The 23,631-nt window shown below is 42.3% G+C and overlaps 1 protein-coding gene across 1 annotated transcript in view; it reads right to left on the bottom strand.

The window, feature by feature from the left end:
- Positions 1-2,288: 2,288 nt before the first annotated feature.
- TUBB6 (tubulin beta 6 class V) overlaps positions 2,289-23,631 on the bottom strand; it is a 38,227-nt gene continuing 16,884 nt past the window's right edge. The window contains exons 3-4 of the mRNA XM_069219755.1: positions 13,458-13,568; positions 2,289-3,599 (exon numbers count right to left, since the gene is read on the bottom strand). Of these exons, the coding sequence (XP_069075856.1) occupies positions 2,536-3,599; positions 13,458-13,568 (1,175 nt within the window). The 3' untranslated portion in view covers positions 2,289-2,535. The remainder of the gene's footprint in view (positions 3,600-13,457; positions 13,569-23,631) is intronic.

Genomic DNA, 23,631 nt, shown 5'->3' with positions numbered 1-23,631 from the left:
CTAAGCGGAAAAATAAAGTGATAATAAAATACTTCTGCTTTCAGCAGCGGGGCGGAGCTCTTCCGACATAGCGGAGGGGCCACCCCTGGGTATAGCGCAGAAAGTGAGTTGACTGCGTCCTGTAATTCTTAGACAGCAGCCAAAGGTGAGAGAGAGCACAGCAGTTAGTGGATGTACAAGAGCTAAAGTCAGGGTGTGGAAAACAAGGTTAGATTTAGTTAGAGGCGATGTAGCGTGAAGCGTAATAGTGATAAGCAGTTAGTTTATCAGGACTGAGATTCAGGATCTGATGCTTACACTTCATCCTGCCGGGCCCAGTGATGATTTCATACTGGTGCAGCCGCCTTTAGGAGGTTGTCCTTAATGGAAGATCGAATGGGTAATGCTGGTGAGCGGCTGGTGAAGAAGGAAATCTAGAGGTGCATGGACCCAAGAAAGGAAGAAGCTAGGAGAGCGCTCCTGCTCACCTGACAAGATGGAATAGTGGGATGAAGATTCCTCACAACTATCTACATTACCTAGAATAGTAAATAATACAATTTTACAGCATGGATTGATCCTGTACCCTAATTTGAGGCCAGCCATTGACCATGTCTAGGAAATGATTACATATACTGTACATCAGCCTTAATTAATATTTTTGATTGGGAGGGAATAAGAGTAGACACTTTAAACCAGTTTTAAAGAAACAGGGTGATCCATGCAGGAAACATAAATTACCCTCCAAAATACTGTGTATCTGCATAGACAACAAGGGGATGAGTCACGGTGAACACCTTACGTCACATTGCTAAGAGCACTCGAGTGCTGGAGCGGAAAGTTAAAGTGCTGGTAATCTCTGGCCTCTATGCTACAGATTGACACTGTCATAGTTAACGTCAATGGCGATGCTCATTGGCAGAAACCCCACAGCGCGATAGACGTATAGCTTTCCTGAAGACTGAGAGAATTTGTTTACATTCCCTTGTTTGTATTTTTTGTGCAACTTACTAAAGTAATTGGTTTTGGGACTGGAAGGCACATGCATTCTTTGTCAGTGATTAAGATGCTCCTTAACTAAACTTGTTCATGATGAGCTGGTTAAGTGGGTTACGGCACCTAACGTGGAATGGGCAAGCGTCCACTACTTTTTTTAGTATTTGCATTAGGTTTTGGTATTTCACAGTAGAATGGGCTACTTATGGTTAGTTTGAGTAACAGGAGTTGTGCTAGATATTGCTCCAACTACAAGGAGTGAGATCTGGCAACTGTGCGCAGCATTTCAATAATATATAACTATAATGTTCTGTCTTCAAGACTGATACTCCATTGCTAAGAAAAGAAAATGTGGTTGTTTGCAAATTACAACAGTTTAGAAGCAAAGCTAACTGCAGGGTCGCCACCCAGTACAAAATGGCTGCACAGGAGACAGCGTACATACGTGTAAGGGTGGAAGTTAAGCTAGGGTTGGAGACTTTTTAATTCTTGCTACACAGAATAAAAATGAAATAAAAATTATTGATTCGTTCTAAATACCATTTATTGGTGCAGTACCATTAACAATAATATGAATGTTTAGCATAAAGAAGTATTGGCATTTATTTAACAGCACATACACTTCGATAAGACACCTGGTTATCTTCTCCCATAATCTCTTTCCTTCATACTTAAAAACTATGGGGCATGTTTAAGAGCCCCTTGTGCCATTCTAACACCACATCAGTGTCATTTTTGGCACTCACCCTGAACAGTACATAGGGGCCCATTATAAACAATGGTGTGCCCCCTTTTAACGCCTGCCCTGAGCAGGCATTAAAAGTGCCAAAAAAATGATGCACAGAAATCTTGTAGATTTGTTTGCGCCAATTTTTCAGCCCCCCCCTACTGCGGGAACGTCCTCTTTGCATACATTATGCATGCGGCATGAATAATGTAGCGCAAAGGGTTACAAAGTGGCGCAATGCATGCTTTGCGCCACTTTGTAACTGTTGGTACGTTTTTGGCCATCTAAAGCCACTTTACCGTAAAAAAAATGACCCTGCAAGGCCGTCTTAAATCTGGGCCTAAATTTAAAGGTGAAGGCTGCTTCCTGACACTCCTTATCCATATAAGTTTTGCCTGCATATTCTTTTGGCCTTTATGAGGAAAACATTGATTCAATGTTTTATGTTTATGCAGAGAAATAATTTTAAAAATCCAGATTGCCTGTATAGAAATAATAAAAAACTAGATGGATAATCCAACTTTGGTAGTTAATTACATGGTATATTGCAAACAGAGTTTGGAATTGCACCTTCCTACAAAAAGGACACATTGTTAGACTTTTTTTATTATGAATAAAGTAGGTTTTCAAAACTTCACTACTGCACATATTGCTTTAAGTTGCTCAGAGCCTAGCCTCCCCTTCACAGTTTGACTAAAAAACTGTGATCTGCTTTGAACAAATTACACAACCAACTGCGTCTCTTGCTTGAGTTCAAATAAAAAGCACAATTTTTCAGTTCTTATTTTGCTCAAAGATGGCAGTGTATAGTTCTTTCATTGAAAGAGTGCTCTTTATTCAGCAATTTCTTCTTCATCCTCTTCAAATTGTTCCTCCTCATCATTGGCAGTTGCTTCTTGGTATTGCTGGTATTCTGAAACCAAATCGTTCATGTTGCTTTCTGCTTCTGTGAATTCCATCTCATCCATCCCTTCACCAGTGAACCAGTGGAGAAAAGCCTTCCTTCTAAACATGGCAGAGAACTGCTCAGATATCCTCTTGAAGAGCTCTTGGATGGCTGTGCTATTTCCAATGAAGGTGGCAGCCATCTTGAGACCACGGGGTGGGATATCGCATACTGCTACTTTGACGTTGTTTGGGATCCATTCCACAAAATAGCTGCTGTTCTTGTTTTGAATGGCAAGCATCTGCTCATCTACCTCTTTCATTGACATGGGTCCACGGAACACTGTGGCGACTGTTAGGTAACGTCCATGCCTTGGGTCACAGGCTGCCATCATGTTTTTGGCATCAAACATCTGTTGGGTGAGCTCTGGAACGGTAAGTGCCTGATATTGCTGGCTTCCTCGAGCTGTCAGAGGTGCAAAACCAGGCATGAAGAAGTGAAGGCGTGGAAAAGGAACCATATTTACTGCTAACTTTCGAAGATCAGCATTGAGTTGACCAGGGAATCGCAAAGATGTGGTGACCCCACTCATTGTTGCAGACACCAAGTGGTTCAGATCTCCATAGGTTGGGGTTGTAAGCTTTAAAGTACGGAAACAGATATCGTATAATGCTTCATTGTCAATGCAATAGGTTTCATCAGTGTTTTCTACCAGCTGGTGAACAGACAGGGTGGCATTGTATGGTTCCACCACTGTGTCCGAGACCTTGGGAGATGGCATAACACTGAAGGTATTCATTATCCTATCTGGGTACTCCTCTCTGATTTTGCTGATGAGCAGAGTTCCCATACCGGAACCAGTTCCACCTCCAAGTGAATGAGTGAGCTGGAATCCCTGCAGACAGTCACAGTGTTCACTTTCTTTTCTTATTACGTCTATGATTGAATCGACAAGCTCTGCACCTTCCGTATAATGACCTTTCGCCCAGTTATTTCCCGCACCAGTTTGCCCTGCAGGTGGAAAGGGAAGCATAAGGTCACTCAAGTCTGTTATTAAATCCAACAGAACCACAGCCTGCATATCAATGACAATGAACTGCATGGGTATAGCTTTTCTGGGCAACTAACAATTCATTTAGCACAGTTATAAAACACATCATGGAATACAGGCGGCACAACTAAAACCAAAAATAAAAATAAAATCAAACAGTCCAGACAGCAACAAATAAGGCACAGAAATGTAAGTTATAAAAAATATAACCTGATAGGTAGGCTAGTTCATCTGCAAGAGTAGATAATTGCTTCGTTTTTCCATTGAAGGCACGGGAGATGTTTTTCTTAAAGCGTGTGCTGCTTGGTCTAGAGGTTGTGAACTACAAGCTATACAGACGTCTATTTCTGGGGCTATAACTAGTTGAAATATTCTACCATTAAATATGGAAAGCACACTTGTCTTGCATTTTGTCAATTTCTTTCAGTTCTAAATTAAGTAAAATTATCTGAAACACCAAGATTTTTTTTTTTTTTTTACTAAACAAAATAATTCCGAAATTTCTTTTCTGTTTCTGCCAATAGGCTCTAAAAAATGAGTGGATTTGTATCTGATTATTTTGTCATTTTTAGAGAAAAATTTCATAATGTATTTGGAGTTGAAACATGAATGGAGATATTCCAGGTAGTGTTTAAACTAGGTTGTTTCCTCTTTCTATTAATTGATTACCTAATAAGCACGTATTTTGAAGGTTCATGTGAAAATACATTTATAAATTAAAAACATGGGTAAGGCTCTCGACTTAACGTTTCATGTTAGTGGAGATATATCTGTTTGAGATAAGCTTGTTCTGAAAACAAATTAAAAATAATGTGAGGACCACTCTCCGCCAGGCACAAGTCTCCTTTTCTTTCTCTTTGATATGTTTTTATCCTCTTAGTAGACTCGCTGCTGCTCCCCTATTCTGCCTCTTCCTGTTGTGTTCTCTTTCCAGGTCACACAGTGTTCCTCATTGCTGTGGCCTGGATTCAGAATACAAGTGATACTCTTAGACGAACTGCCTGTCCCCAACCACATCCGGATTTGTACTTCTGCTATTCAGCAGTTTTTGTATTGCAGTACAAGGAGCAACTCCTAATTTGCTTGTGCAAATCTTTAACAGTGTTTCTCCATTTTGTGCATTTCAATAGGTTAAGGCATTTTATTTGCAGAGGTTTTTTAAAAAGATGTATCTATATGAGTGCTTAGTTTTTAGGGTTTTGAGTATGTAGTATGTCATGAATTAACGTGCCTCTGTTGTATCTTGCATTGATAACTGTCAAAACTGCAACTCGCTGTGTCATTGCTCTATAAAGTACCTTCTGTGTGCAACAGAGAACATTGTAACTTTGTGATTTTGGAAATGCTGGTCCCTGGATGGCACTGGGTATTAAGATCGCAAAATCCACATGTAGAACCTGATTTACAGACATTTTATGTTATATTCAGAAACCACAAGCATAAAACAGTTTGTGAATGGACATAAAATTCATTCAATCAGAATTTCTGTGCCTGGGTCCATGTATCCAAGTGTAAAATCTCACCTTCCAGACAAAATGTTATAACTGAGAACGTTGAAGAAAGGGGGTGAGGCCATGTTACATGGCAGGCAACTCCTAAGAGCTAGCTAATGCGGGTGGTTCATTGCCACACCTCTGCAAAGGTAGGGCTAGCCTTGGTGCAGTGGATTGTGGAGTATTCTGGCTCTGCGCCTGTTCTTAGGGCAAAGCATCCACTATTTTTTGCATCCTCAGCAGCCAGTGCAAGAACAATTTCTCGTGAGTTGAGGGCAAACTCCAGCTAATATTGTCTCCCCTCAATAAAAGGCTTGTGCTATAGTTAAAAAAGAGTGTTTCTGTAAAAATCAAAACCCGACCTCTCAAAGCAAAACAAACACATTTTTATAATCCTGAAGTCGGTGATGCTTCAGAAAGTGGTCTGGTGTTCCCTTGTAGGCCTCTAGATCCCCAACTTCTTAAAATGTAGCATTACAGGGAGGCCTGTGGACAGTGGAGCTGTGTTTGCTCATTTGGAAGGCAGTGTCACTTAATTACCTTTCCAAATAATTTCCCATTCTAAATCATCCAGTAAACTGAAGGCTTTATAGACCATATTTTCTTTCCATTCGCCTTTTATAGGCGATCATTTTTTTGAGCTGAAAGTAGTCTTTTCAAAGGCCAGCTTGCCTCTTGTCCCTTTACAAAGCCACATGCAGGAGTACATTTTGAGAATCTGGAGCAGTTTAGATTTATGCCTGCAAATGCCACAAGTATAGATCCTAAACATTGTTCGTAGGCAATTTATTGGCCCACCTTATGAACATTACACACTTGCACTCTACAAAAGGTATCATGTGAGGTGGTGGACTTCCTAGAAATAGTAACAGCTTGTAACTCAGTGACCATGAGCAATGATATCAGTAGAACTATATTCAAAGGTTAGTAATGGCAGAGTGTCCTTATGAAAACACCTATGCGTTCTGCCTGTGGTGGGTCACCTTTTCCCTTTAATCAACCCATCTGCTTGCTCAAATTTTTTACTAATCCAAAATTGGTACTGAAAGATCCCTGCATACATGTAACGTTAATACAGCACGGTTTTACTTCTTTCACTCATATCAATAAATGGAAACTTCTTTTCCTCGCATTCAGCCAACCATATCAGCCCACACCAATTACTAAAACTGTATTTCTAGATGGATTATTAGAAGCGTTAAGACATGTTAAGTAACAGCAAATCTAACAGTTTAAAATAGGCCATGTGGTCACTCCACTTGTTAAATAACCAAGCAACAAATGTGTTTTTGGCAAAGTTCCACTAGCTTACTTTTGTGAAGTAGCAACATGGACACTGGTCCACATGTATATAAATCACTACTGTCAGGTTATGGAAGCCAAACATGAATAACATGCTTGTGAAGACGTTAGAGGCATTACTAGCTTTGACTTCTTCTGCTTTGATCGGAGTGGAGGCTCGGTCCATGAGCATTAGAATCTTCAGAGAATGTGATCACTAGTAAATTCAACGCATATCTGAAACTGAAACTAAAACCTCTGGAAATAAAAGAGTATGTAGCAGTATTTGGAACCAAACAACAGACTGCAGGATGGTGACACCCACAAACACTGTTTATGACTGTTAACACCCAGGAAGCACTTGTAAAATGACTCTTTTTTTCCAGAGAAGGAAGGGGAAAGGAACACCCATGTTTTGTGGAGTGTAGAGAAGGCGTTTCTTAACACGGAAAAATGGTGGCGAAAGAATTTTAGAAGTGACAACTGACATTTTTTTTGCCACGTGGAGTTGGGGAAATTGTCCATCCATGCCGACAGTCCACTGGAGCAAGGATATAGGAGCAGGCCTAAACACGAAAGTATGATGTCTATATTTTTATGTGCTCTCACGTCGATTTTTTACATTCATGAAAAACTCAGACATGGTTTCAAATGTTACATGTTATTCCACATGCATAGAACATATCATGCTTTCATTCGTACACAGAGGTGCCCCGATAATGTTCAGGGCGTTCCGGACGATCATTACCAGTTACAGTTCTATTTGAGTTTAACTAGCAGTTCCCAGATGGCCGACTGGGGGTAATTTAGACCAAAGCCACACTAGGTTGATTGAATTATGTTTTTTAAGAACGAGACAATGGATTGTCGGGTAGCCTAAGTGAGTGATCTATTCAGACTTGAGATAGTATATCTAATACTGAAATAAGTCATTCTTGGGCACAGATCAGGAAGTGTAGTGTATGGCAATGTTTGTGGGTGATACCAGTGATCAGTTGCTGAAGACCCAGTGGTGATAAGGAATTTATTAAATCAGAGATGGCAGGGTTAATAATGTCGTCTGCCCAAAAGTTAAAATCATCCAGTGTAAAGAAAGCTATATGAGATAGCATTAGATGTGTGATATGGTATGCGAGGGAACGTGCAAAGTCTACATGTGGCACCTTTTTAATTTTGGATGAGTGCATTGTCATGTAACAGATTTAAGGCTATGCTTTTTTTTTTTTTTTTTTGCAAACGGGCCACTTGTGGGCGTTGGATGGGTGCTTATGTAATTTAAAGCTGTAATATTGCTGGCATAATTTTTTTGTAGTTGTGTTTTTTATGGCACAAACTTGGTCCAAGGCAACTGGAGCGCTTTACTTGAGCACCATATTACATTACATAAGGAGAGATATTTTGGCACAAGGAGATTAACTAATTTACCCACAATCACAGGATGTTGTGAGTACTCGAACCTGGTTCTCCACTTCCAAGACTGGCAGTTCTGGCCGTTAGGCCACAAGTGCTTGGGATGTTTGTGCTTGGGCTTGAATGAGGTGCGGAGCTGCGATGGTGACTTTTCTGGCCCTTTCATTCTGTTCTTCCTAGGCAGGCACTTCTTCATTGTATTCACACCTATCTTATTGCCTTTGCCAGCCACACAGGCCATTTTAGGATTCAAAAGTACTCAATTCCGTTTTTAACATGACAGCCGCAGTCTGCTGCTTTAATTTTTTTTTAATTTTAGCAACTGAGACAGCAAGCTGGGCAATGCGACAACTGGTTGGTGTCTACATGGGTAACATAAAAGAAGGCACTGTTGCTTCGCCATTTGTGTGCATGTTAATGGGGCACACAACAGTCACTTTCAACAGGAACTTAGGCCCATATTTATACTTTTTTTGCGCCGCTTTTTGATGCAAAAGCGGAGCAAACCTACAAAATACAATTGTATTTTGTAAGTTTGCACTGCTTTTGCGGCAAAAAATGACGCAAATGCGGTGCTAAAAAAGTATAAATATGGGCCTTATTGTGTGTTCCCCAACGCAATGCTATTCGCAGGCTCTGTATTTTGACTGACAGTGAACGGAATGAGGTCTCAGCCAAGAATGGTTCTAGCAATATAAAAGGATGGCGTTAAAACAGTGTCCACTTTGAGCTGATATGGGAAGTGATACTGACCAGGGCAGACTGGACATTCAGCCACTCTAGTATTTGCCTGATGGGCTGCAGGCTATGAGACTCCTTTTAGACACAGATGGTCTGCCGTTACCTGATCCAAGGCACCCAATCTAGTCACTGCTTTGAACATTTTATTCAGGGCTGATTTGATTTCCAGTCAGGCCCTAGTTTAGACCCGTCTTTGCTGAGACTGAAAAACTCCGTAGAATGGCTAGCCTGGACTTATTACATATTGCTGGTGTAAGAAACTGGAATATTAGTTATTATTTTTAAGGGGTTGGAGGGGATACCTCAAATAAGTCACAGTCCTTGTCAGGGTCAACTACTAGCCACTAAATAAACCTGTGCTTAACCCTTTGATAGCTTGTAACAAAGCAGTCAGGCTTAACATAGAGGCAATGTGTAAACTATGCAGTCCTCAAGCAGTCACCAAGTAACTACACAACAGAAGCAGAATCCCAAACCAATCTAGAAAAATAGCATACATTTTAATAAATAAGGTTACACTAAAATGACAAATTCCAATGAGTAGAACCAGAGATATGAATTTTAAAAGTTTGAATTAAAAATAGTGCCAAAACACAAAGCACCAACTGCAAATATCTAGTTGCACTAGACCAGGTCTAGGTCAAAAGTTAAGGCTGGTTGGATACAGGGACCAGGTTCATCCTGGTGTAAAGGTCAACCTCAGACTTAGAATCTTTTATGGAGAGACAGTGGTTGTCGAGTTGTCAGCAGGGAAAGCTGTAGGCTGGATTCAAATCAGGGCTCAATGATGGAGGACTGCTGAAGAGCGGGAACCCAGTACAAATGTTGATGAAGGCAGGAAAGCTCAGAATGAGGGAAATCCATGCCCGGGAAGTCCTTGAAGAACAGGTGCTGCTTGGCATCAGTCACAATGCATCCCTTTATGTTCAGATTTAGAAACTTTGCTTAAAGTCAGATCTCCTTCAATGGGCAAACCAGCAAGTTGAGGCCAAATGGCAATTGGATGTCAACAGCTGCAACTTCAATGGCTATCCCAGTCTGTTTGTTCTCCAGGCAAAAGGTTTTTAAGTCCCTTGCCCTGCAGTTTGCGGACCAAGATGAGTGCTCTTTAACACCAGCCAAGGGTCCAGGACCTCCGGGCACCACTTGGGGGTTACCAAAACCTCCAACAGAAGCCAGTGGCAGCCTCCATGGCAGTAGCAAGAAGGGAAGCCTCTGGAAGCTTGAGTCCCCATAGCTCAAACAGGATGTCAGCCAGCTGACCCTTGGAGTCACTTCTGGGGTCCTGGGTTCAAGGAAAGCATGTCCAATCTTCCTTCGTTTTCTTCAGACAACAGGGCAGTCCTTCTTCTGAGTCTTCACAGGACCTGCAGTATTCTGGGGAGGAGTCTGTGGGGTCTACTTTTATGCCCAGTGCCAGCCTGTGGGTGGAGGAGGAGATTTTGTCCACCCTCTAAACCAGTTCTTGCTAGTTCCTCCGCTCCCCCTAGGTTTGGTGCCAGCCTTACTAGAGAGACAAAACAGAGACAGGCCTAGGTATGATATTCATCTACCAGTGGCAAGATAGGCATCCTTTGAAGCTCCGGAAGGGGCTGGGAACAGTCCCCAGACCATCTTGTCAAGGGAGGAGTCCCCCTTCCACACCCAGAGCCCCTTTTCTGCTATCTGGGAGCAATAAACCTTTCACCACGGGAAAACTATCAGGGATCAGATGACAGCTGGTCACTGGCAGGAAAGCCTTTTGGTTTTAGGCTGGAAAATGGAATCATTCCAAAAGAGTAAGTTCCGAAATAGTAATATAAAATCCAACTTGACAATTACATTGGAATTTAAATTTTGATTAAAATTACTCCTTGAACCATTTTTCTATCAATTCCCAAACTGAATTCAGTACTAAGTGTAAAACAGTTTTTTACCTATGGAACAGTCAGCTCAGCCACAGTAAAAAACTACTTAGGAGGTTCCACGTTGCCAGGACATGAAAAACATTAAATATGGATATCCTATTTTTTTAAATATCATGCATCCTGCAATATGGGCTTTTAAAGCTTACAATAGGAGCTACTTATAAGTAGTTAACATGGAGGTTTATGCCTGGTAAAGAGTTTGTTCTTCCCGGTCGAAATGGCAGTTTAAAACTGCACATGCAGGCTGCAGCAGCAGGCCTTGAGATATGTTTTACAATGTTACTCTAGTGGGTGGCACAATGAGTATTGTAGCCCACTAATAGTATTTAATTTAGAAGCCCTGAGTACAAGTGGTACCATATACTAAGGACGTACAAGTAAATTAAGGCCCATATTTATACTTTTTTTAGCACCGCATTTGCGCCGCTTTTTGATGCAAAAGCGGCACAAACTTACAAAATACAATAGTATTTTGAAAGTTTGCACTGCTTTTGCGTCAAAAAATTAGGCAAATGAGCTAAAAAAGTATAAATATGGGCCTAAATGTGCCAATTTGGGGTAGGCCAATTCTAACTTATTTAGAGAGAGAGAGCACCAGCACTTTACCACTGGTCAGCAGGAGTAAGGTGTGCAGAGTTCTATGGCCAGCAAAAATGGGTTCAGAAAAAGAACGCAGAAATAGGAGGGAATACCAAGCAAAAGTTAGTTATTTCCAACAGATGGCATTTAAATAAGGCTTTCAAATGAGGACTTTGTGCACGCTTGGTATCCTCAGAGGTTGCCTTGTGCCTACTTCACAGACTTGAATCAAGGAGACCCGAGTTCCCACACAATATTTCCACTTCTCTAAACCGTGAGGCCTTGGAGAAAGTACCTTATCTTCTTGTACACGTTTCCTTATCTGCCAAAATTAGAAGTGATTAAAAAAGATCCACAGCACTAATAACTGGACATGCTAGCAAAGAGGAATTGGCAGTGCTGAATGTGTGCCAATGGTCTATGACTAGATCATAATAGTTGAAGGGAGACAGAATGAGAAATATAGGGAAACAGTGACAAATAAAACAAGTACTGGCAAAGCCAGTTGGTCTGGCATGGCTACTACCCTTAGGCTTTGACAATGCTTCTTTTGTGTTGTTTTGTTTTTTTGTAAAACTTTATTGTTGATGGATCTGCCAGGCTCTCACCAATGGAAAAAAAGACATTCAATAAAATCACATATGTAATTGGTTCCACAAAAGCATACATTGTAATAGCAGTGCATGGCACTAAAGGGAAACTACTTTGCAAGATGATGTGCTTCTTGTAAAAATAAATAAAGTAGAACACAGTCCCTCAGAGTGAACTTAGTAAATGGCTGAAGTGGACTGAGCTGATGCCCCATGGTTTATCGTGCTTTGTGCACATGAAAAAAATGGCACTCACCAATATCCTTAATCTGTGGGTATCTAGTGAAACAACTCGGTATCCCCCTGCCCTCTCTCCCCCGTGCATTCTGGTCAGCGTGGTCCATCTTTGAAAAGTTGCAGTTCTTCAACTGACAAAAAGCTTGATAATTTCTTCCAATATTTTCTTTGCCCAAACATCCATGTTTCACTTTTCACGGCTCGCACCAGAGAGGGATAGCTCATGCAGCAACATGCTGTTTGTTGGACATTAAATTAGGCACTGGTCTATGAATGTTATGCTGCAAACAATTATGGCACCCTGTACCTGCTGTACTCCACCAAAGAGCAAAACACACCCATCTGGGGCTAGGAAAAATGAAAAATTTGAAAGAAACTAACAGTTATCACACTTTGCTCCACTAGAAGAAATGAAACTTTGCAACGAAGCACCAAATGCACTGAGAGGGCTGCTGGGTCCGATTTCACTGGAAACTCACAGCTGAAGGCTGTTGGTGAGTGCTAGTCCTGTTTTGGGTGCGGCCACATAGAGGCTGCTTATAGATATATAATCACATGTATACTTGCATACTTCTACAATCTATATAATTTTAGTAAAATCATAAAGTCATGGCTAGTTCCAGACCTAAAAAGGAGGCATGAAAAGATGCCACATCAGTGAGATCAAGAAACAGAACGTTTAGGGTGGTGGAAGAAAACGAGTACTAGTGCCTGCAACCACTGACACAAATTAGTGCATTTAACCCCAAAAATAAGCAACAACCATCAGCGCCCTTTGGTGTATGGATTATGGGCCTATAATGGCTGGAAAGACACCTTGATGGGACAATCTCTTTCCTAGAGTGAAAGGCAGCCCAGTTTGCGGATGTGCCTTATCTTGAAGGCTCATATTTTCCTTTTAAGGTGATCTAGGCCAATAAACTGCCTCTCTGTCCTTGGCTGATATATTCTGAACGTTGTGGGAAAATTGAGATCAAACTGGTCTTTGACTGCCTTATATGCTAGCTCTGCTTCTTCATGGAGACAACCACAATTTCAGTGCTAAACCCTTACCACTACAGATGGCTTATACCAGCATCATTTGAGGAAGACCCTCTGCACTAGTTAAAACAAACACGCAAGTGGCCGCCTTCTAGCAAGGACTAGTAGGGGGAAGTCTATTTTGCCTTTCCTATTGTACTCCATCAATAAAGATTATAATATAAAAGCACAATCAAGAAATAAATGCAAAATAGGTGCAAGATGACACAGAGTCAGCATTGTGGCAGTTCGCCATCTTTGGAAGCGCCCCAAAACCCAGCCTTGTCTTCAAAATGGCTTGCCTTACAGGGCATAGGCAATTCTTAGCAATTATGATGCGGATATTCGCTCACCACAACTCAGTTCTGTAAATTGTTCAGAAAAACAGTATAGTAAAAAGGAAATTATTCCCCTACCAAAATAGATTATGCATTGTAATTTGACAACAGGATCCCCCAGTGCTGATTTAATGTAGCATGCAGGGGAACTAGTGGCCTGTACATGCCTGTTAATCAGGGTAATAACAGAAACAAAATTCTGAGCTGTGTATGGTTACGTACCAAAGATGAAATTGTCAGGCCGGAAGAGCTGCCCGAAGGGACCAGATCGCACGCTGTCCATGGTTCCTGGTTCCAAGTCCACCAAGATTGCTCTGGGCACATATTTCTGAGCTGGGTAAAGAAAAAGAAGTTATGACATAACCTAAACTTTGGATCCGTGGATTTTATGAAGAAATACATTCATTTATTTCTTTTAGATATTGTGATAAGCTTTATCGGTGTTGCTAACTTTTTGTCATGTCTGGGTGGAAACCACACATTATGCTGTGGGATGACGATTCCGATAGCTTGGAAGTAAATCAACGAGCAAGATGATGCGCCAATTAACCAGTTTGTGATGTAATGAAAATAAAAAATACCTAAATATTTTCCCTGCAGGTGGCTCATTATCTATGTTTTTCTTCCATTGTGTCTTAATTTACAGGATTAGGGGGGGGGGTTAATTTAAATCACCTCAATTACATATAATCAGAGAGCAAGTTTAACATTTGTCTTTATCGGTATCGTTACCATAGAAACAACTAAACAAAAATGTGCTAAAGGAAAACTACAGTAAAGTCTGCAAAGCTACGAGTGGGACATATAAATAAAATAATCTGTATGTAACATAATGCAGTCTCTTTCCCGCTTCCCCTCCCAAATATTTCCACTGTAGTAAGTAGAATACATATCCATGTGTGCCCGTAAATATCTACGTTTTAACTACAATGCGAAATATATCTCTGGGTGTCAGTAAATTATTGTTCACCAACCTTTTGGTAAATAATGCTATGCGTGAAAAGAAAACGGGCGCTACCAGAACTTATTTTGGAGGATCAGTGATGTTGCTGTCATTCCGCATATAGGATGCTCAAAGTCCCAATACTAATTAGGACTGCCCTTTCTAGTCCCACCCAGGTTCAGGCATGTGCTTCACAGTGTGTGGTTGGTGAGACCTCAAGTCACATAATCATCCTCATTCGCCAGTAACCGACCATGGCTGTCGTCAAGTCGCACAGCTACTCGGCCCAGTGCACTTCAGGCCTTAAAAGTGATCCAAATGCTTAGGTCTGAGTCTATTGGTACCGTGTTCCCTCATCGTGAGGGGGAAGGACTTCTAACCACTGCTGGGCTGAGGAGGTCACGCCCACAGGGCTGTGAAATCCTCAGTATAGAACAGTCCTGCTCAGGTGCCTTAGCATTTAGGGCAGGTACAGGGCCTGGCTGCTTGAACATGAAGAGTGTTTGCAGGCTTGATCTTTGCTTAGCCTGACAGACGCTCTTCATTTTTTCAAAAAGGTGGGGGGAGGGGCCCCCTCTGCCCTTACGGACAGGCCATTAGTTTAGGCTATCTCTTTCCACAAGACTACACAGATCTCAAAGTTAACAGTTATAGTGTAAACTGTCTCTCAGTGAGAGAAAAGGTCAGTCACTATGAAAAGAGACCTAATGGCCTTTCTCCTATAACATGTAGCTAGGGCAGTGCCTAGTATTTAGCAAGCTGCTGACATGCTCCAGGCAGAGACGCTTTTCTTTGGAACTGTTCCTGGGATGTAATTTGGCACGAGGTTAGTACTGGCTGCGGAACAGGGCGGGGGGTGCTCTGATCTGGCTGCCCCAGTGCCCATCATGGTGGTCACTGGAGCGAGTGACTCGTTTACTTTCACCCTACTGATAGTGTATTTTGTCTCTCCCTGCCGGCCCACGGAACAGTCTCAATTCAGAGACCACGCCCCGTGCTGCAATTGTCAATCTGCAAATGCGAAGCCTGACCCTCAAACGCAAGTTCGATGTTCACACCAAACTTAAAACAGCAGCACCAAAGTGAAACCCATTAGCTGCCTCCAACGTAAGGTAATCTGTTTTTATTTAGAAAACTGAGTCTCTCCCTTATGATACACTATTTTCAAACAAACCTTACCACTGCCCAAAAAGATGACTGGGTGGCCTAGGTCCTAACTGAATTTTTCTGGCCTCCCAGTTTGACACATGATCACCTGGAAGCAATAGGGGCCAGATGTACATAGGTTTTTTGTGGTTCCAAACGGTCCGATTTGTAGAATCAGGCTGTTTGCAACAACAGAAAAATACTTTGGAATATACAAACCCTACTTTGCTATTCAGTAATCTTTTACCAAATCATAAAATAAGTTTGTGATTCTGTATTAGGAAGAGGCGTGTTAAGGGCATCCCTTCCTAATAGTAACTCACAGGAGGGATGTATGAATGTTTTGTGACCGGAATGCGATTGTAAAACATTCACAGTTCACCACAGCTGTGTTAACCGATTCACAAATGGGAAGAGGTCCTCAAGGGATCCCTTCCTCTTTGTGAATGTGGGTGCAAACTTTTTTAAGAGCAGACAGTGGTCCCATGGATCACTGCTTACTCTTAAAAAAATGAAAAAGAAAACATGTTAGTTCTCTTTTTGAAATTAATCCAGTTTTCCTTTACATAATTTCTTTACTTAAAAAGCAATCACAGACGTGGTGGTCTGCTGAGCCCAGCTGCCCACCATCCCTGTGACTTTGCCCATTTTTGCGACCTACCTCATGAATATTGATGAAGTAAGTCCATTTGCGACCCACTAGGAATCACTAAATGTGTTTGAGACACATTGGTATATCGCGGTTTACGAATCTCCTAATAGTGAATCGTTAAAATTCGCTATTAGGGAATCCCAAAGCTGCAATTTCGTACATCTGGCCCTAGACTTCTTTATTATTCTGTACAAGACTTCCTAAGGTAATGCCCTTAACAGTCAATCAAAGCAAGTTTTGTGACTCTCCTCCCAATTTGAACAAAACAATTTGTTAATCTGTTCCTTTTCTACAGAATTCCCCCTTATTGAGAATGATTAAAACTTCCACAAGTTATTACCTGTAGAAATAACCCACTCATGGGGGCATTGTGTGCATTTAAATCTTTGCAACCATCCCTAACCAGAGTCCCCTTTGTTACCAAGTCATAAATACAGGATCCACTAGTCCCATGGCCTGATAAGACCCCACAACCCCACATAGTTGAAATGTGTCGACAACAGGGTGACACTGACACTAGGGGGCATATTTACAAGGCCCCTGTGGCACAATAATGCTGCTGGAGCGTCTCTTTTGTGATGCTCCGGCAAAGCAGTTTGCCAGCACATATTTTAAGGCCATTAAAGCCACCTTGCGTGGCTTTTCATGGCCTTGTAAATATGCCCCCCTTTCACGCATAACTCTGCATGGTGTTGCCGTGGGTGTTCTCAAGCAAGGGGTGATGTAAAAGTGGTGCCACAAGGAGAAATACTTTTATTTCTCCTCACTTTTTGCTCCGTGTGCGCTGCATTTTGCAGCGCACATAGAAGGAGGAAAATGCTGGTAATGATTGTTTATGTGCTGGAAGGTGTCCCTCCCTGCACATAAAGAGTCATCCCTGCAATGCAGGCACCCTTGCACAATGGTGCAGGGTGCCTGCATTGCCGCTAGGCAGCCAATTGTGCGCCATCTCAGAGGATAGTACAGAGATGCGTTGTATTGCTGTAAACACGGCACATCCCTGCACTTTCCTAATGGTGCAGCAATCTGGCTTTCAGCAACGCTGCATAATTTTCTTGTAAATATGCTTATTCAATGTGCCCAATGGTGGTGGACAAGAAACAGTTTTGTTTCGCAGGTGGATGGTAGCGGGGGAGATGGACTGGCAGGATACCAAGGTTGTTTTAAGGCCGAGAATAGCAGCGCGCAAGTGCTGCTTTTCTGACATGTTGGTATGTATCTGGGCTTTTAACCACACCCACCGCACACCCATCACTATCGCTTGTTCATGGGCTTGCCTTTCAAAAATCCTTTGCTATCTAATGCTTTACGTTTGCCCCTGCTTGGGGCGGTTTTGTTACCGCCTTGGTCATTGGCCCTGTTACATGGATAATTGCACTTTTGCCGAGAAATTTGACTGCGAGCAAACTTCTTTTTCCTCTTGTGTCTCGCCTTTGCACTTACGCTCATGGTGGCAGTGGTGCTTTGAATCGGCTCACTTATGTCAACTAATGTTTTTCCTTTTATTTTCAGATTGTGTGGCAAGAAGAGTCCAGTTTGGAATTTACAACGCTAATAGCTCTAACTTGAGCAAACGTGATACCCATTGCTTTGCAAATGCTTTTTTGGTTTTGAAGACTGAGGCACACAAGGGGAGATAATTGGCAGTTACAGTTCTCTTTTTTGAAATGGGGGAGAGTGGCAATTGTGATTGTCAGAAAGAGTGGCAAGGCAATAAATACTTTGTTTATGATTGTGGGGACCGAGGAGGGGGGATAGAGAAAGCTTGAACGGAAACACCAAGCACAGTGCTAATTTTCTGCCTGTGGTTTCAGATGGTGGGCACTGGCATTTGGGCTGGGATCTTATTTTCCATCATTATACTTTGATCCAGAGAAAGAGAGAGCAGGGCAGCAAAGGGCAAAGGGAGGAAGAAGAGTACAGGGAGCAGGCAGGGATGATGCAGAACCTGCAAGAGGGAGATGAAGAGACAGGAAAATGTAGAGTGGTGGAAAAAAGCGGCATGTAGTGTAATAAATTATAGGCAGTCTTGAAATTGGTAACCCCGGCATTCGGCAGTGCTGATGGCGGATTCCTAAAAAAAAAAAAAAAAAAAAAAGCTTTGGTCCCCTGTACCTTTTTGTTATTATAAATTAAGAAAGGTCTATATGTATTTTGTCAGTTATCCTCCGTGACCTGCCTAAATCGACCTACCTCAGCATGTGCTCCCATTGTGCAAGAGATGGTTCAGGAGGTGACAGGAAGTGTGGCGAGATGTCAATAACTACTTACAAATTGTGGACCTTGGTAAGATATTTTTGAGCTCAATGTTCCAAGTGTTTCAGACTCAAATCAAGCTCTTCTCTCACTGAAGCACGCCCAATTCTGCATACTGATGCATAGCTTACTTATGCCACTTAGCATTCCTAATATGCCAAAGACAAAGGCAGCTTGCTTGGGGCATTTGCAGGACATGGCAGAACACAATACACATAGGCAATGAGAATTGGCATTGCTGGGGCTGCAGTACGTGCAGAGAGCGCCTCTACATACTGTTGCTCCTATCCATTCTAAAGTGAGGTTCTCTTTACTAATTTAAGAACTCACAGTTCGGTGGAAACCTCCTAATATGCAGCAGCACATAACTGAAAATAATAAATGATATGATAATATACTACAAAATTACTTAAAAACAACCGAGGCTCATCATATGACGGTGCTATTTGGCACCGGCATATCTTGTGCACCTGCTCTCTGTTTTTACATGCTGTGTGAAAAGTGTATGAACTGGGGTCTGTGCTGCAATTACTCCTCGACGAAAACTTTTGCGCAAAGCATGTAATGCACTTCCACGTTGCTAATCTGACCATTGGCTTTTCCCCAGTTTATCCACAAAAAGTCAAGTTGCTCTTTCTTTGAAAGAAGTAGCGGTGTGATATTGCTGTGGGGTAGAAATTGATCATCTCCTGTGACCAATCAGAGCAGTTACAAATACAGAATTCGGACATTAGCAGAGGCCTCTCCTGAAAAGCATACTTAAATAGCACCCTGGGAGTCCGAGAAAGCAGTCTTCTGAAAAGCACCCACTATTTGCAGGATAGCATTTCCTGAACACCACTGTGTGTGGTTTAGCTCTCTCACAAAGAGCTTGGACCTGACGCGGGGGATCATTATTGCAATTTCATATGCAGTGCAAAACATTCCTACGGATAACCTGCATCTATGATGAGTGTGCCACACAGAGACTTAGCCACCATAAGTGCAACAATGTTAAATGTGTTACTCAGAAAAAGTTAAATCCGGTGGAATCAGTTGTAATGTAATCAAGTGTCTGCAGACAGACCTTATAAGTCGCTTCAACCAGAGGGGAACATGTCTGGATTCTGAAGTACAAACCGAGATGGTTGACCTCAGTGCCACGGAGCTGCAGTGACTGCATAGGATAAGGTTATTGACAGCACTGACACTAAAAAAAATCAGCTCTTTGCTGCTCAGATTTTATTAAAAAACAACCTCGTCATTTCCCAGCCGCTCTGGAAGCCCCTCAGTCATAAGTGGTGCTGAGGAATCGCACGTGCATGATGAGCAACTTAGAGACAGCATTTAAGAAGGAAGCCTCCAGAGCACAGATGAAGCAGACACAAGAACGTGGAAAACAAAAGACAGACCTAAGCGAGAGTACCCTGACCTGAGGAAGGAAACTAGAGGGGAAGTGTCCTTTTCCGCTCAGCTTATTGTCATTAATGGAGTCCTAGCATTGCAAGAAGAGGAAACGAGGCAGTCCCCTGTAAACCACTGGCCTCTCTACGTTTGTTTAGTACAGTTGACTGAGTGGTCTTGCTTATAGTCATTTTTAGGTCTCAGCCACAGACATGCTTGGGAAGCACTGGGTCTGCTTAAAGCTAACATATACTTAGGGTGGTGGGCTTTGTGTCAGCCTCTTGCGCTTGACAGGATGGTTTTGTTGTCTATCTCAGTTGTCTGCTCTTGATTTGATGGATTCCCAGCCTATTCTTGTGTTTGTCCCTGGAGTATTTTGGTTGTGCACCGTTCTGACTGGATAAGTTGTGTTCTTCCACTGCATACCTCAAGAACTCTCAAAACACCAATACCTCAGCCTTTTACCCCAAAGCCCATTGGCATTGGAAATGCTTGTTTTAAGCTTGTCTTCAGTATGCACCTGATTGTTTTAATAGTTCACACAAATATTACCCCGCTAGTTTTGAAGTATGTAGAATGGAGTACAGGTGTACGACAAAGAGAGCACATCACCTGAAAATCCACTCTGTTTTCACCTTTCACAAAATGGATCAGATTGACTTAATTAACTTAACTGGCACTTAAAACATCCTGAGTGGCACAGTATCAAGTACCAAAAGTACTGGTGTAGTCTGCAGATGCTGCAGCCCCCAAACCACTATTTTCTTTAAGGAAATTACTGTTGGGTAAATACATAGGTGTGATGACATGGGGAGCCTAATGTCTGAATTCAGTGACCGCACGTCAATAAATTCCAATTTAACAAGAAATGTGTTTCTCATGGCTGCGGTCCTTACCGGAAAGGTGTCACCTGGAATGATTCATGGGTCACCAGGAAGAGAAAGCATCATGTCTCAGTGTATTCCTTTAATTAGACAATGCTCACTTTGCTCAGTGTCTGGATATTGCTTTGTTTTGGTATTTGTGCATGCTTACATTATCTCAGAGCTCTCTAAAGAAGACACTGATCAGCCTGTAAGGTTATTTAAAACACCTAAAAGAAAAGCTCGACGATGACTCTAGTGTGTGTGTCCAGTAATTGCTACATGCAAAGGGTAATCCCCCCTTGCCTTCTACGTTGTTGAGCTTGTTCATGTTTCAGTGATCAGAAGAAGCCAAACAAACCTCCATATTGCACGTCTCCTTCCTGCCCAGAGGCCATGCACGTGATTTGTTCTCCTTTTTGAATTGTGTTGGTTTTATGCCCCTCAGATGGAAATTTCAGTTCAATAGTAACAAATGTCTCATACGCAAGTTAGTTTCCAAAATATGGGCAGGGGCGTAGCATCGAGAGAGTGTTTGGGCTGTTGCATCCCCCTAAGAAATGTTTTCTGGAAAATAGTTGGGTACAGGTTCTTACAGTCGGGTAGGGTGAGATGTCTGTAAAATTGACAAGGAATGTTTACATAAATACAGATACACACACAGCTTCTGCCTCTCTGCTTGGAAAGTCTTCAAAAATGTTGGTTACTTTACAAAATATTGTGTTTTCATTCACTTAGTACCCCTACCAAACGCAGTTGTCTCCATTTCCACTTTCCTTTTACCCCCCCCCCCCCACCATGTGCCCTGCTTGTCATATAATGTATTTTGATACTATATGCCAGCGTGATTGTTGGAACACTTGAAGCCCCACCCCCTAAAATCTTACTGTCCAAGCTACGTCCCTGAATAGGGGAGATTTGGATACCTGATCTCATTTCAGTTGCATCTTGAATCTGTTTTTTGGCATCTACAGGTGAAGGATGGTATTGTTATTTAACTAATAGAATTACACGTATTTTTCTGCTTTAGCTACGTGGGCCAGGTTCAAAAATCTACGTAAAGCAGCTTGATTCATTTGTAAGAAGTTAACTGAAATGTATGGCTGTGTCTTTCACTGTGAGTTGTCATTAGTTATATTTTAGCTATTTGCTGTGGATAATGGCAGTGGGGTTAGAAGGAGGTGGAAATGAAAATGTGTATGCCTTATGGCAAGTGGACACAGCCTTCAATAAAGCAGGAAAAGGTCCTGCTCCATTGTGCAGTTTCATGTTGTTATGTTTAATACATTCTGGAGGTACTCACATTTGTCTGTTTTCTGTTCACCAATGTAATGTCAACAAGTTCAATAACATCTAACTGGGGAACAGAAAATGAAACAAAAATATATCTCGTCTAGAAGACAATGAACACTGACAGGACTGCCATCTCACCCTACGTGTGGCCAAAATTCTACTGAAGATACTGAAAAATTAAGGAGACTGACTTGCAGAGAGAGAGAGCACAGAGATTCATTCTGTATCTCACTTTCTAGTGCCTCACGTAAACATTAGAGGAAAGAGACACTACAAACCTCTCTGACCGTATACTACCCAAAAGTGATCTGGTATCTCAATACGCAGTGATGCAGCAACTAAATAATAAAGCTGGTGTGCCCCACCCGCTTCCTCTCCCTAATGCCACATAGATAGTTGTATCTCCGAGCCCCTCCTGAGACAGGCATGGCATGTGAAAAAGGCTGTGGTGAAATCTATTAGTAAAAACTTTGTCCTGGCAATCTAAAATTTCCAGAAGAGTCCTGTAACTCACCCAACGGTGCCAGTGGCTCTTAGAGGTAATTTGCGTGGCACTCACATTGTCTATGCAAGTAATTGACAGATATAGAAACCTCTGTTTGATTCTTGCACTTTGGTGGCCTCACAAGCATACATGCCAACATTTTCAAGCTGCAAAGAGCCATATTCTGGAGAAAAAAAAATCGGGGGCATGTATTTACCCTATTAACTTATATGGAAGCAGAGGCAATTTTAGACAGGAGACAGCTAAAATAAAGCTTTTTTGGGATTGGAATAATTTTTTTTTTTTTTTTTAAAACACTTACTCCATCGCAGCACCGCTCCTCTGCTGGCTGCAGGCACAGGCTCCCAGCCTGCCCTGCGACCAATCCTGACACTGCTCAGAGCAGCGTTACGATTGTCTGGAAGCACCCGGCCAGGGCGCTCCCAGGCAAACTGGGAAACTGTGCAGGCTCTCTCCAGCCTCCAACTGTGTTGATGGGCTGGAGAGACCCTACTGCACATGTGTCTTTGGCCGGCCCGAGACGTGCACACTGAGAGGAAGTGCTGTGTAATCCCCCACAGTGCTCGTCACTCTCGTGGCCCTGCCCCTTTTACCAAAAACTGATAATAAACACATTTATTATCATTTGTTTGGTAAAAGGTTTGCAGCTGGGTGGTGGGGGGCACACTCCCCTGCCCTAATGGAGGAGCCACCCCTGGTGTCAGGTCCTTTGCATCACCACAGCCATACCGAGGCATAGGTCATGAAGTGCTGTACCATGGGCAGTGCCGACAAGTGGCACTTTTCTGTCTTCAGTCACCGATTCTCAATTTGCTCATTATACTGCAAGTGTTCACTTGCTTATCGAGTCCAGCGCACAAGCAGCTAGCCAGTCAGACAATGGCAGTACTTCCATAACCAGCTCTTGCACCCTCCTTCCTTGAAGAGATATGCTGTCATCTTTTTCCAAGTCCTTAAACATGTGGCTTGCTGTGCCCATGTGCCAGCATGGACGCTTCAGTCAACTATGTTTATTCACACGTTCTGTTTGGATAACTGGGTCTACGAAGGCAAAGCTAGTATTTTTTTTCTCCAAAATACTAGAGGGCATACTTACAATCTTTTGAAGCATAGCAGCACTGCAAGCCTTCTTGCTACACTTTCCTATCTATAAAATACAGTGCATTCCTGTCCTTTTCCCCTGCGCTGGTGCACAATGTGCTGCCATGCGGAAACCTAGGCATCCTTGCACCATAGTGCAAGGGTGTCTGCATTGCAAGGGGGTATTGTTTTTGTGCAGGAAGGGACACCTTACGCCTCCCTGGGAAGGCATAGGCTTTTGCCACATTCCCAGGTTTACAAAACCTTGTAAATCT

The sequence above is a fragment of the Pleurodeles waltl genome, chromosome 2_2 (assembly GCF_031143425.1).
Source record: "Pleurodeles waltl isolate 20211129_DDA chromosome 2_2, aPleWal1.hap1.20221129, whole genome shotgun sequence".
Taxonomy (NCBI): Eukaryota; Metazoa; Chordata; class Amphibia; order Caudata; family Salamandridae; genus Pleurodeles; species Pleurodeles waltl.
Note: the sequence above shows the minus strand (reverse complement) of the source record. Positions and strands in the feature narration are given on the sequence as shown.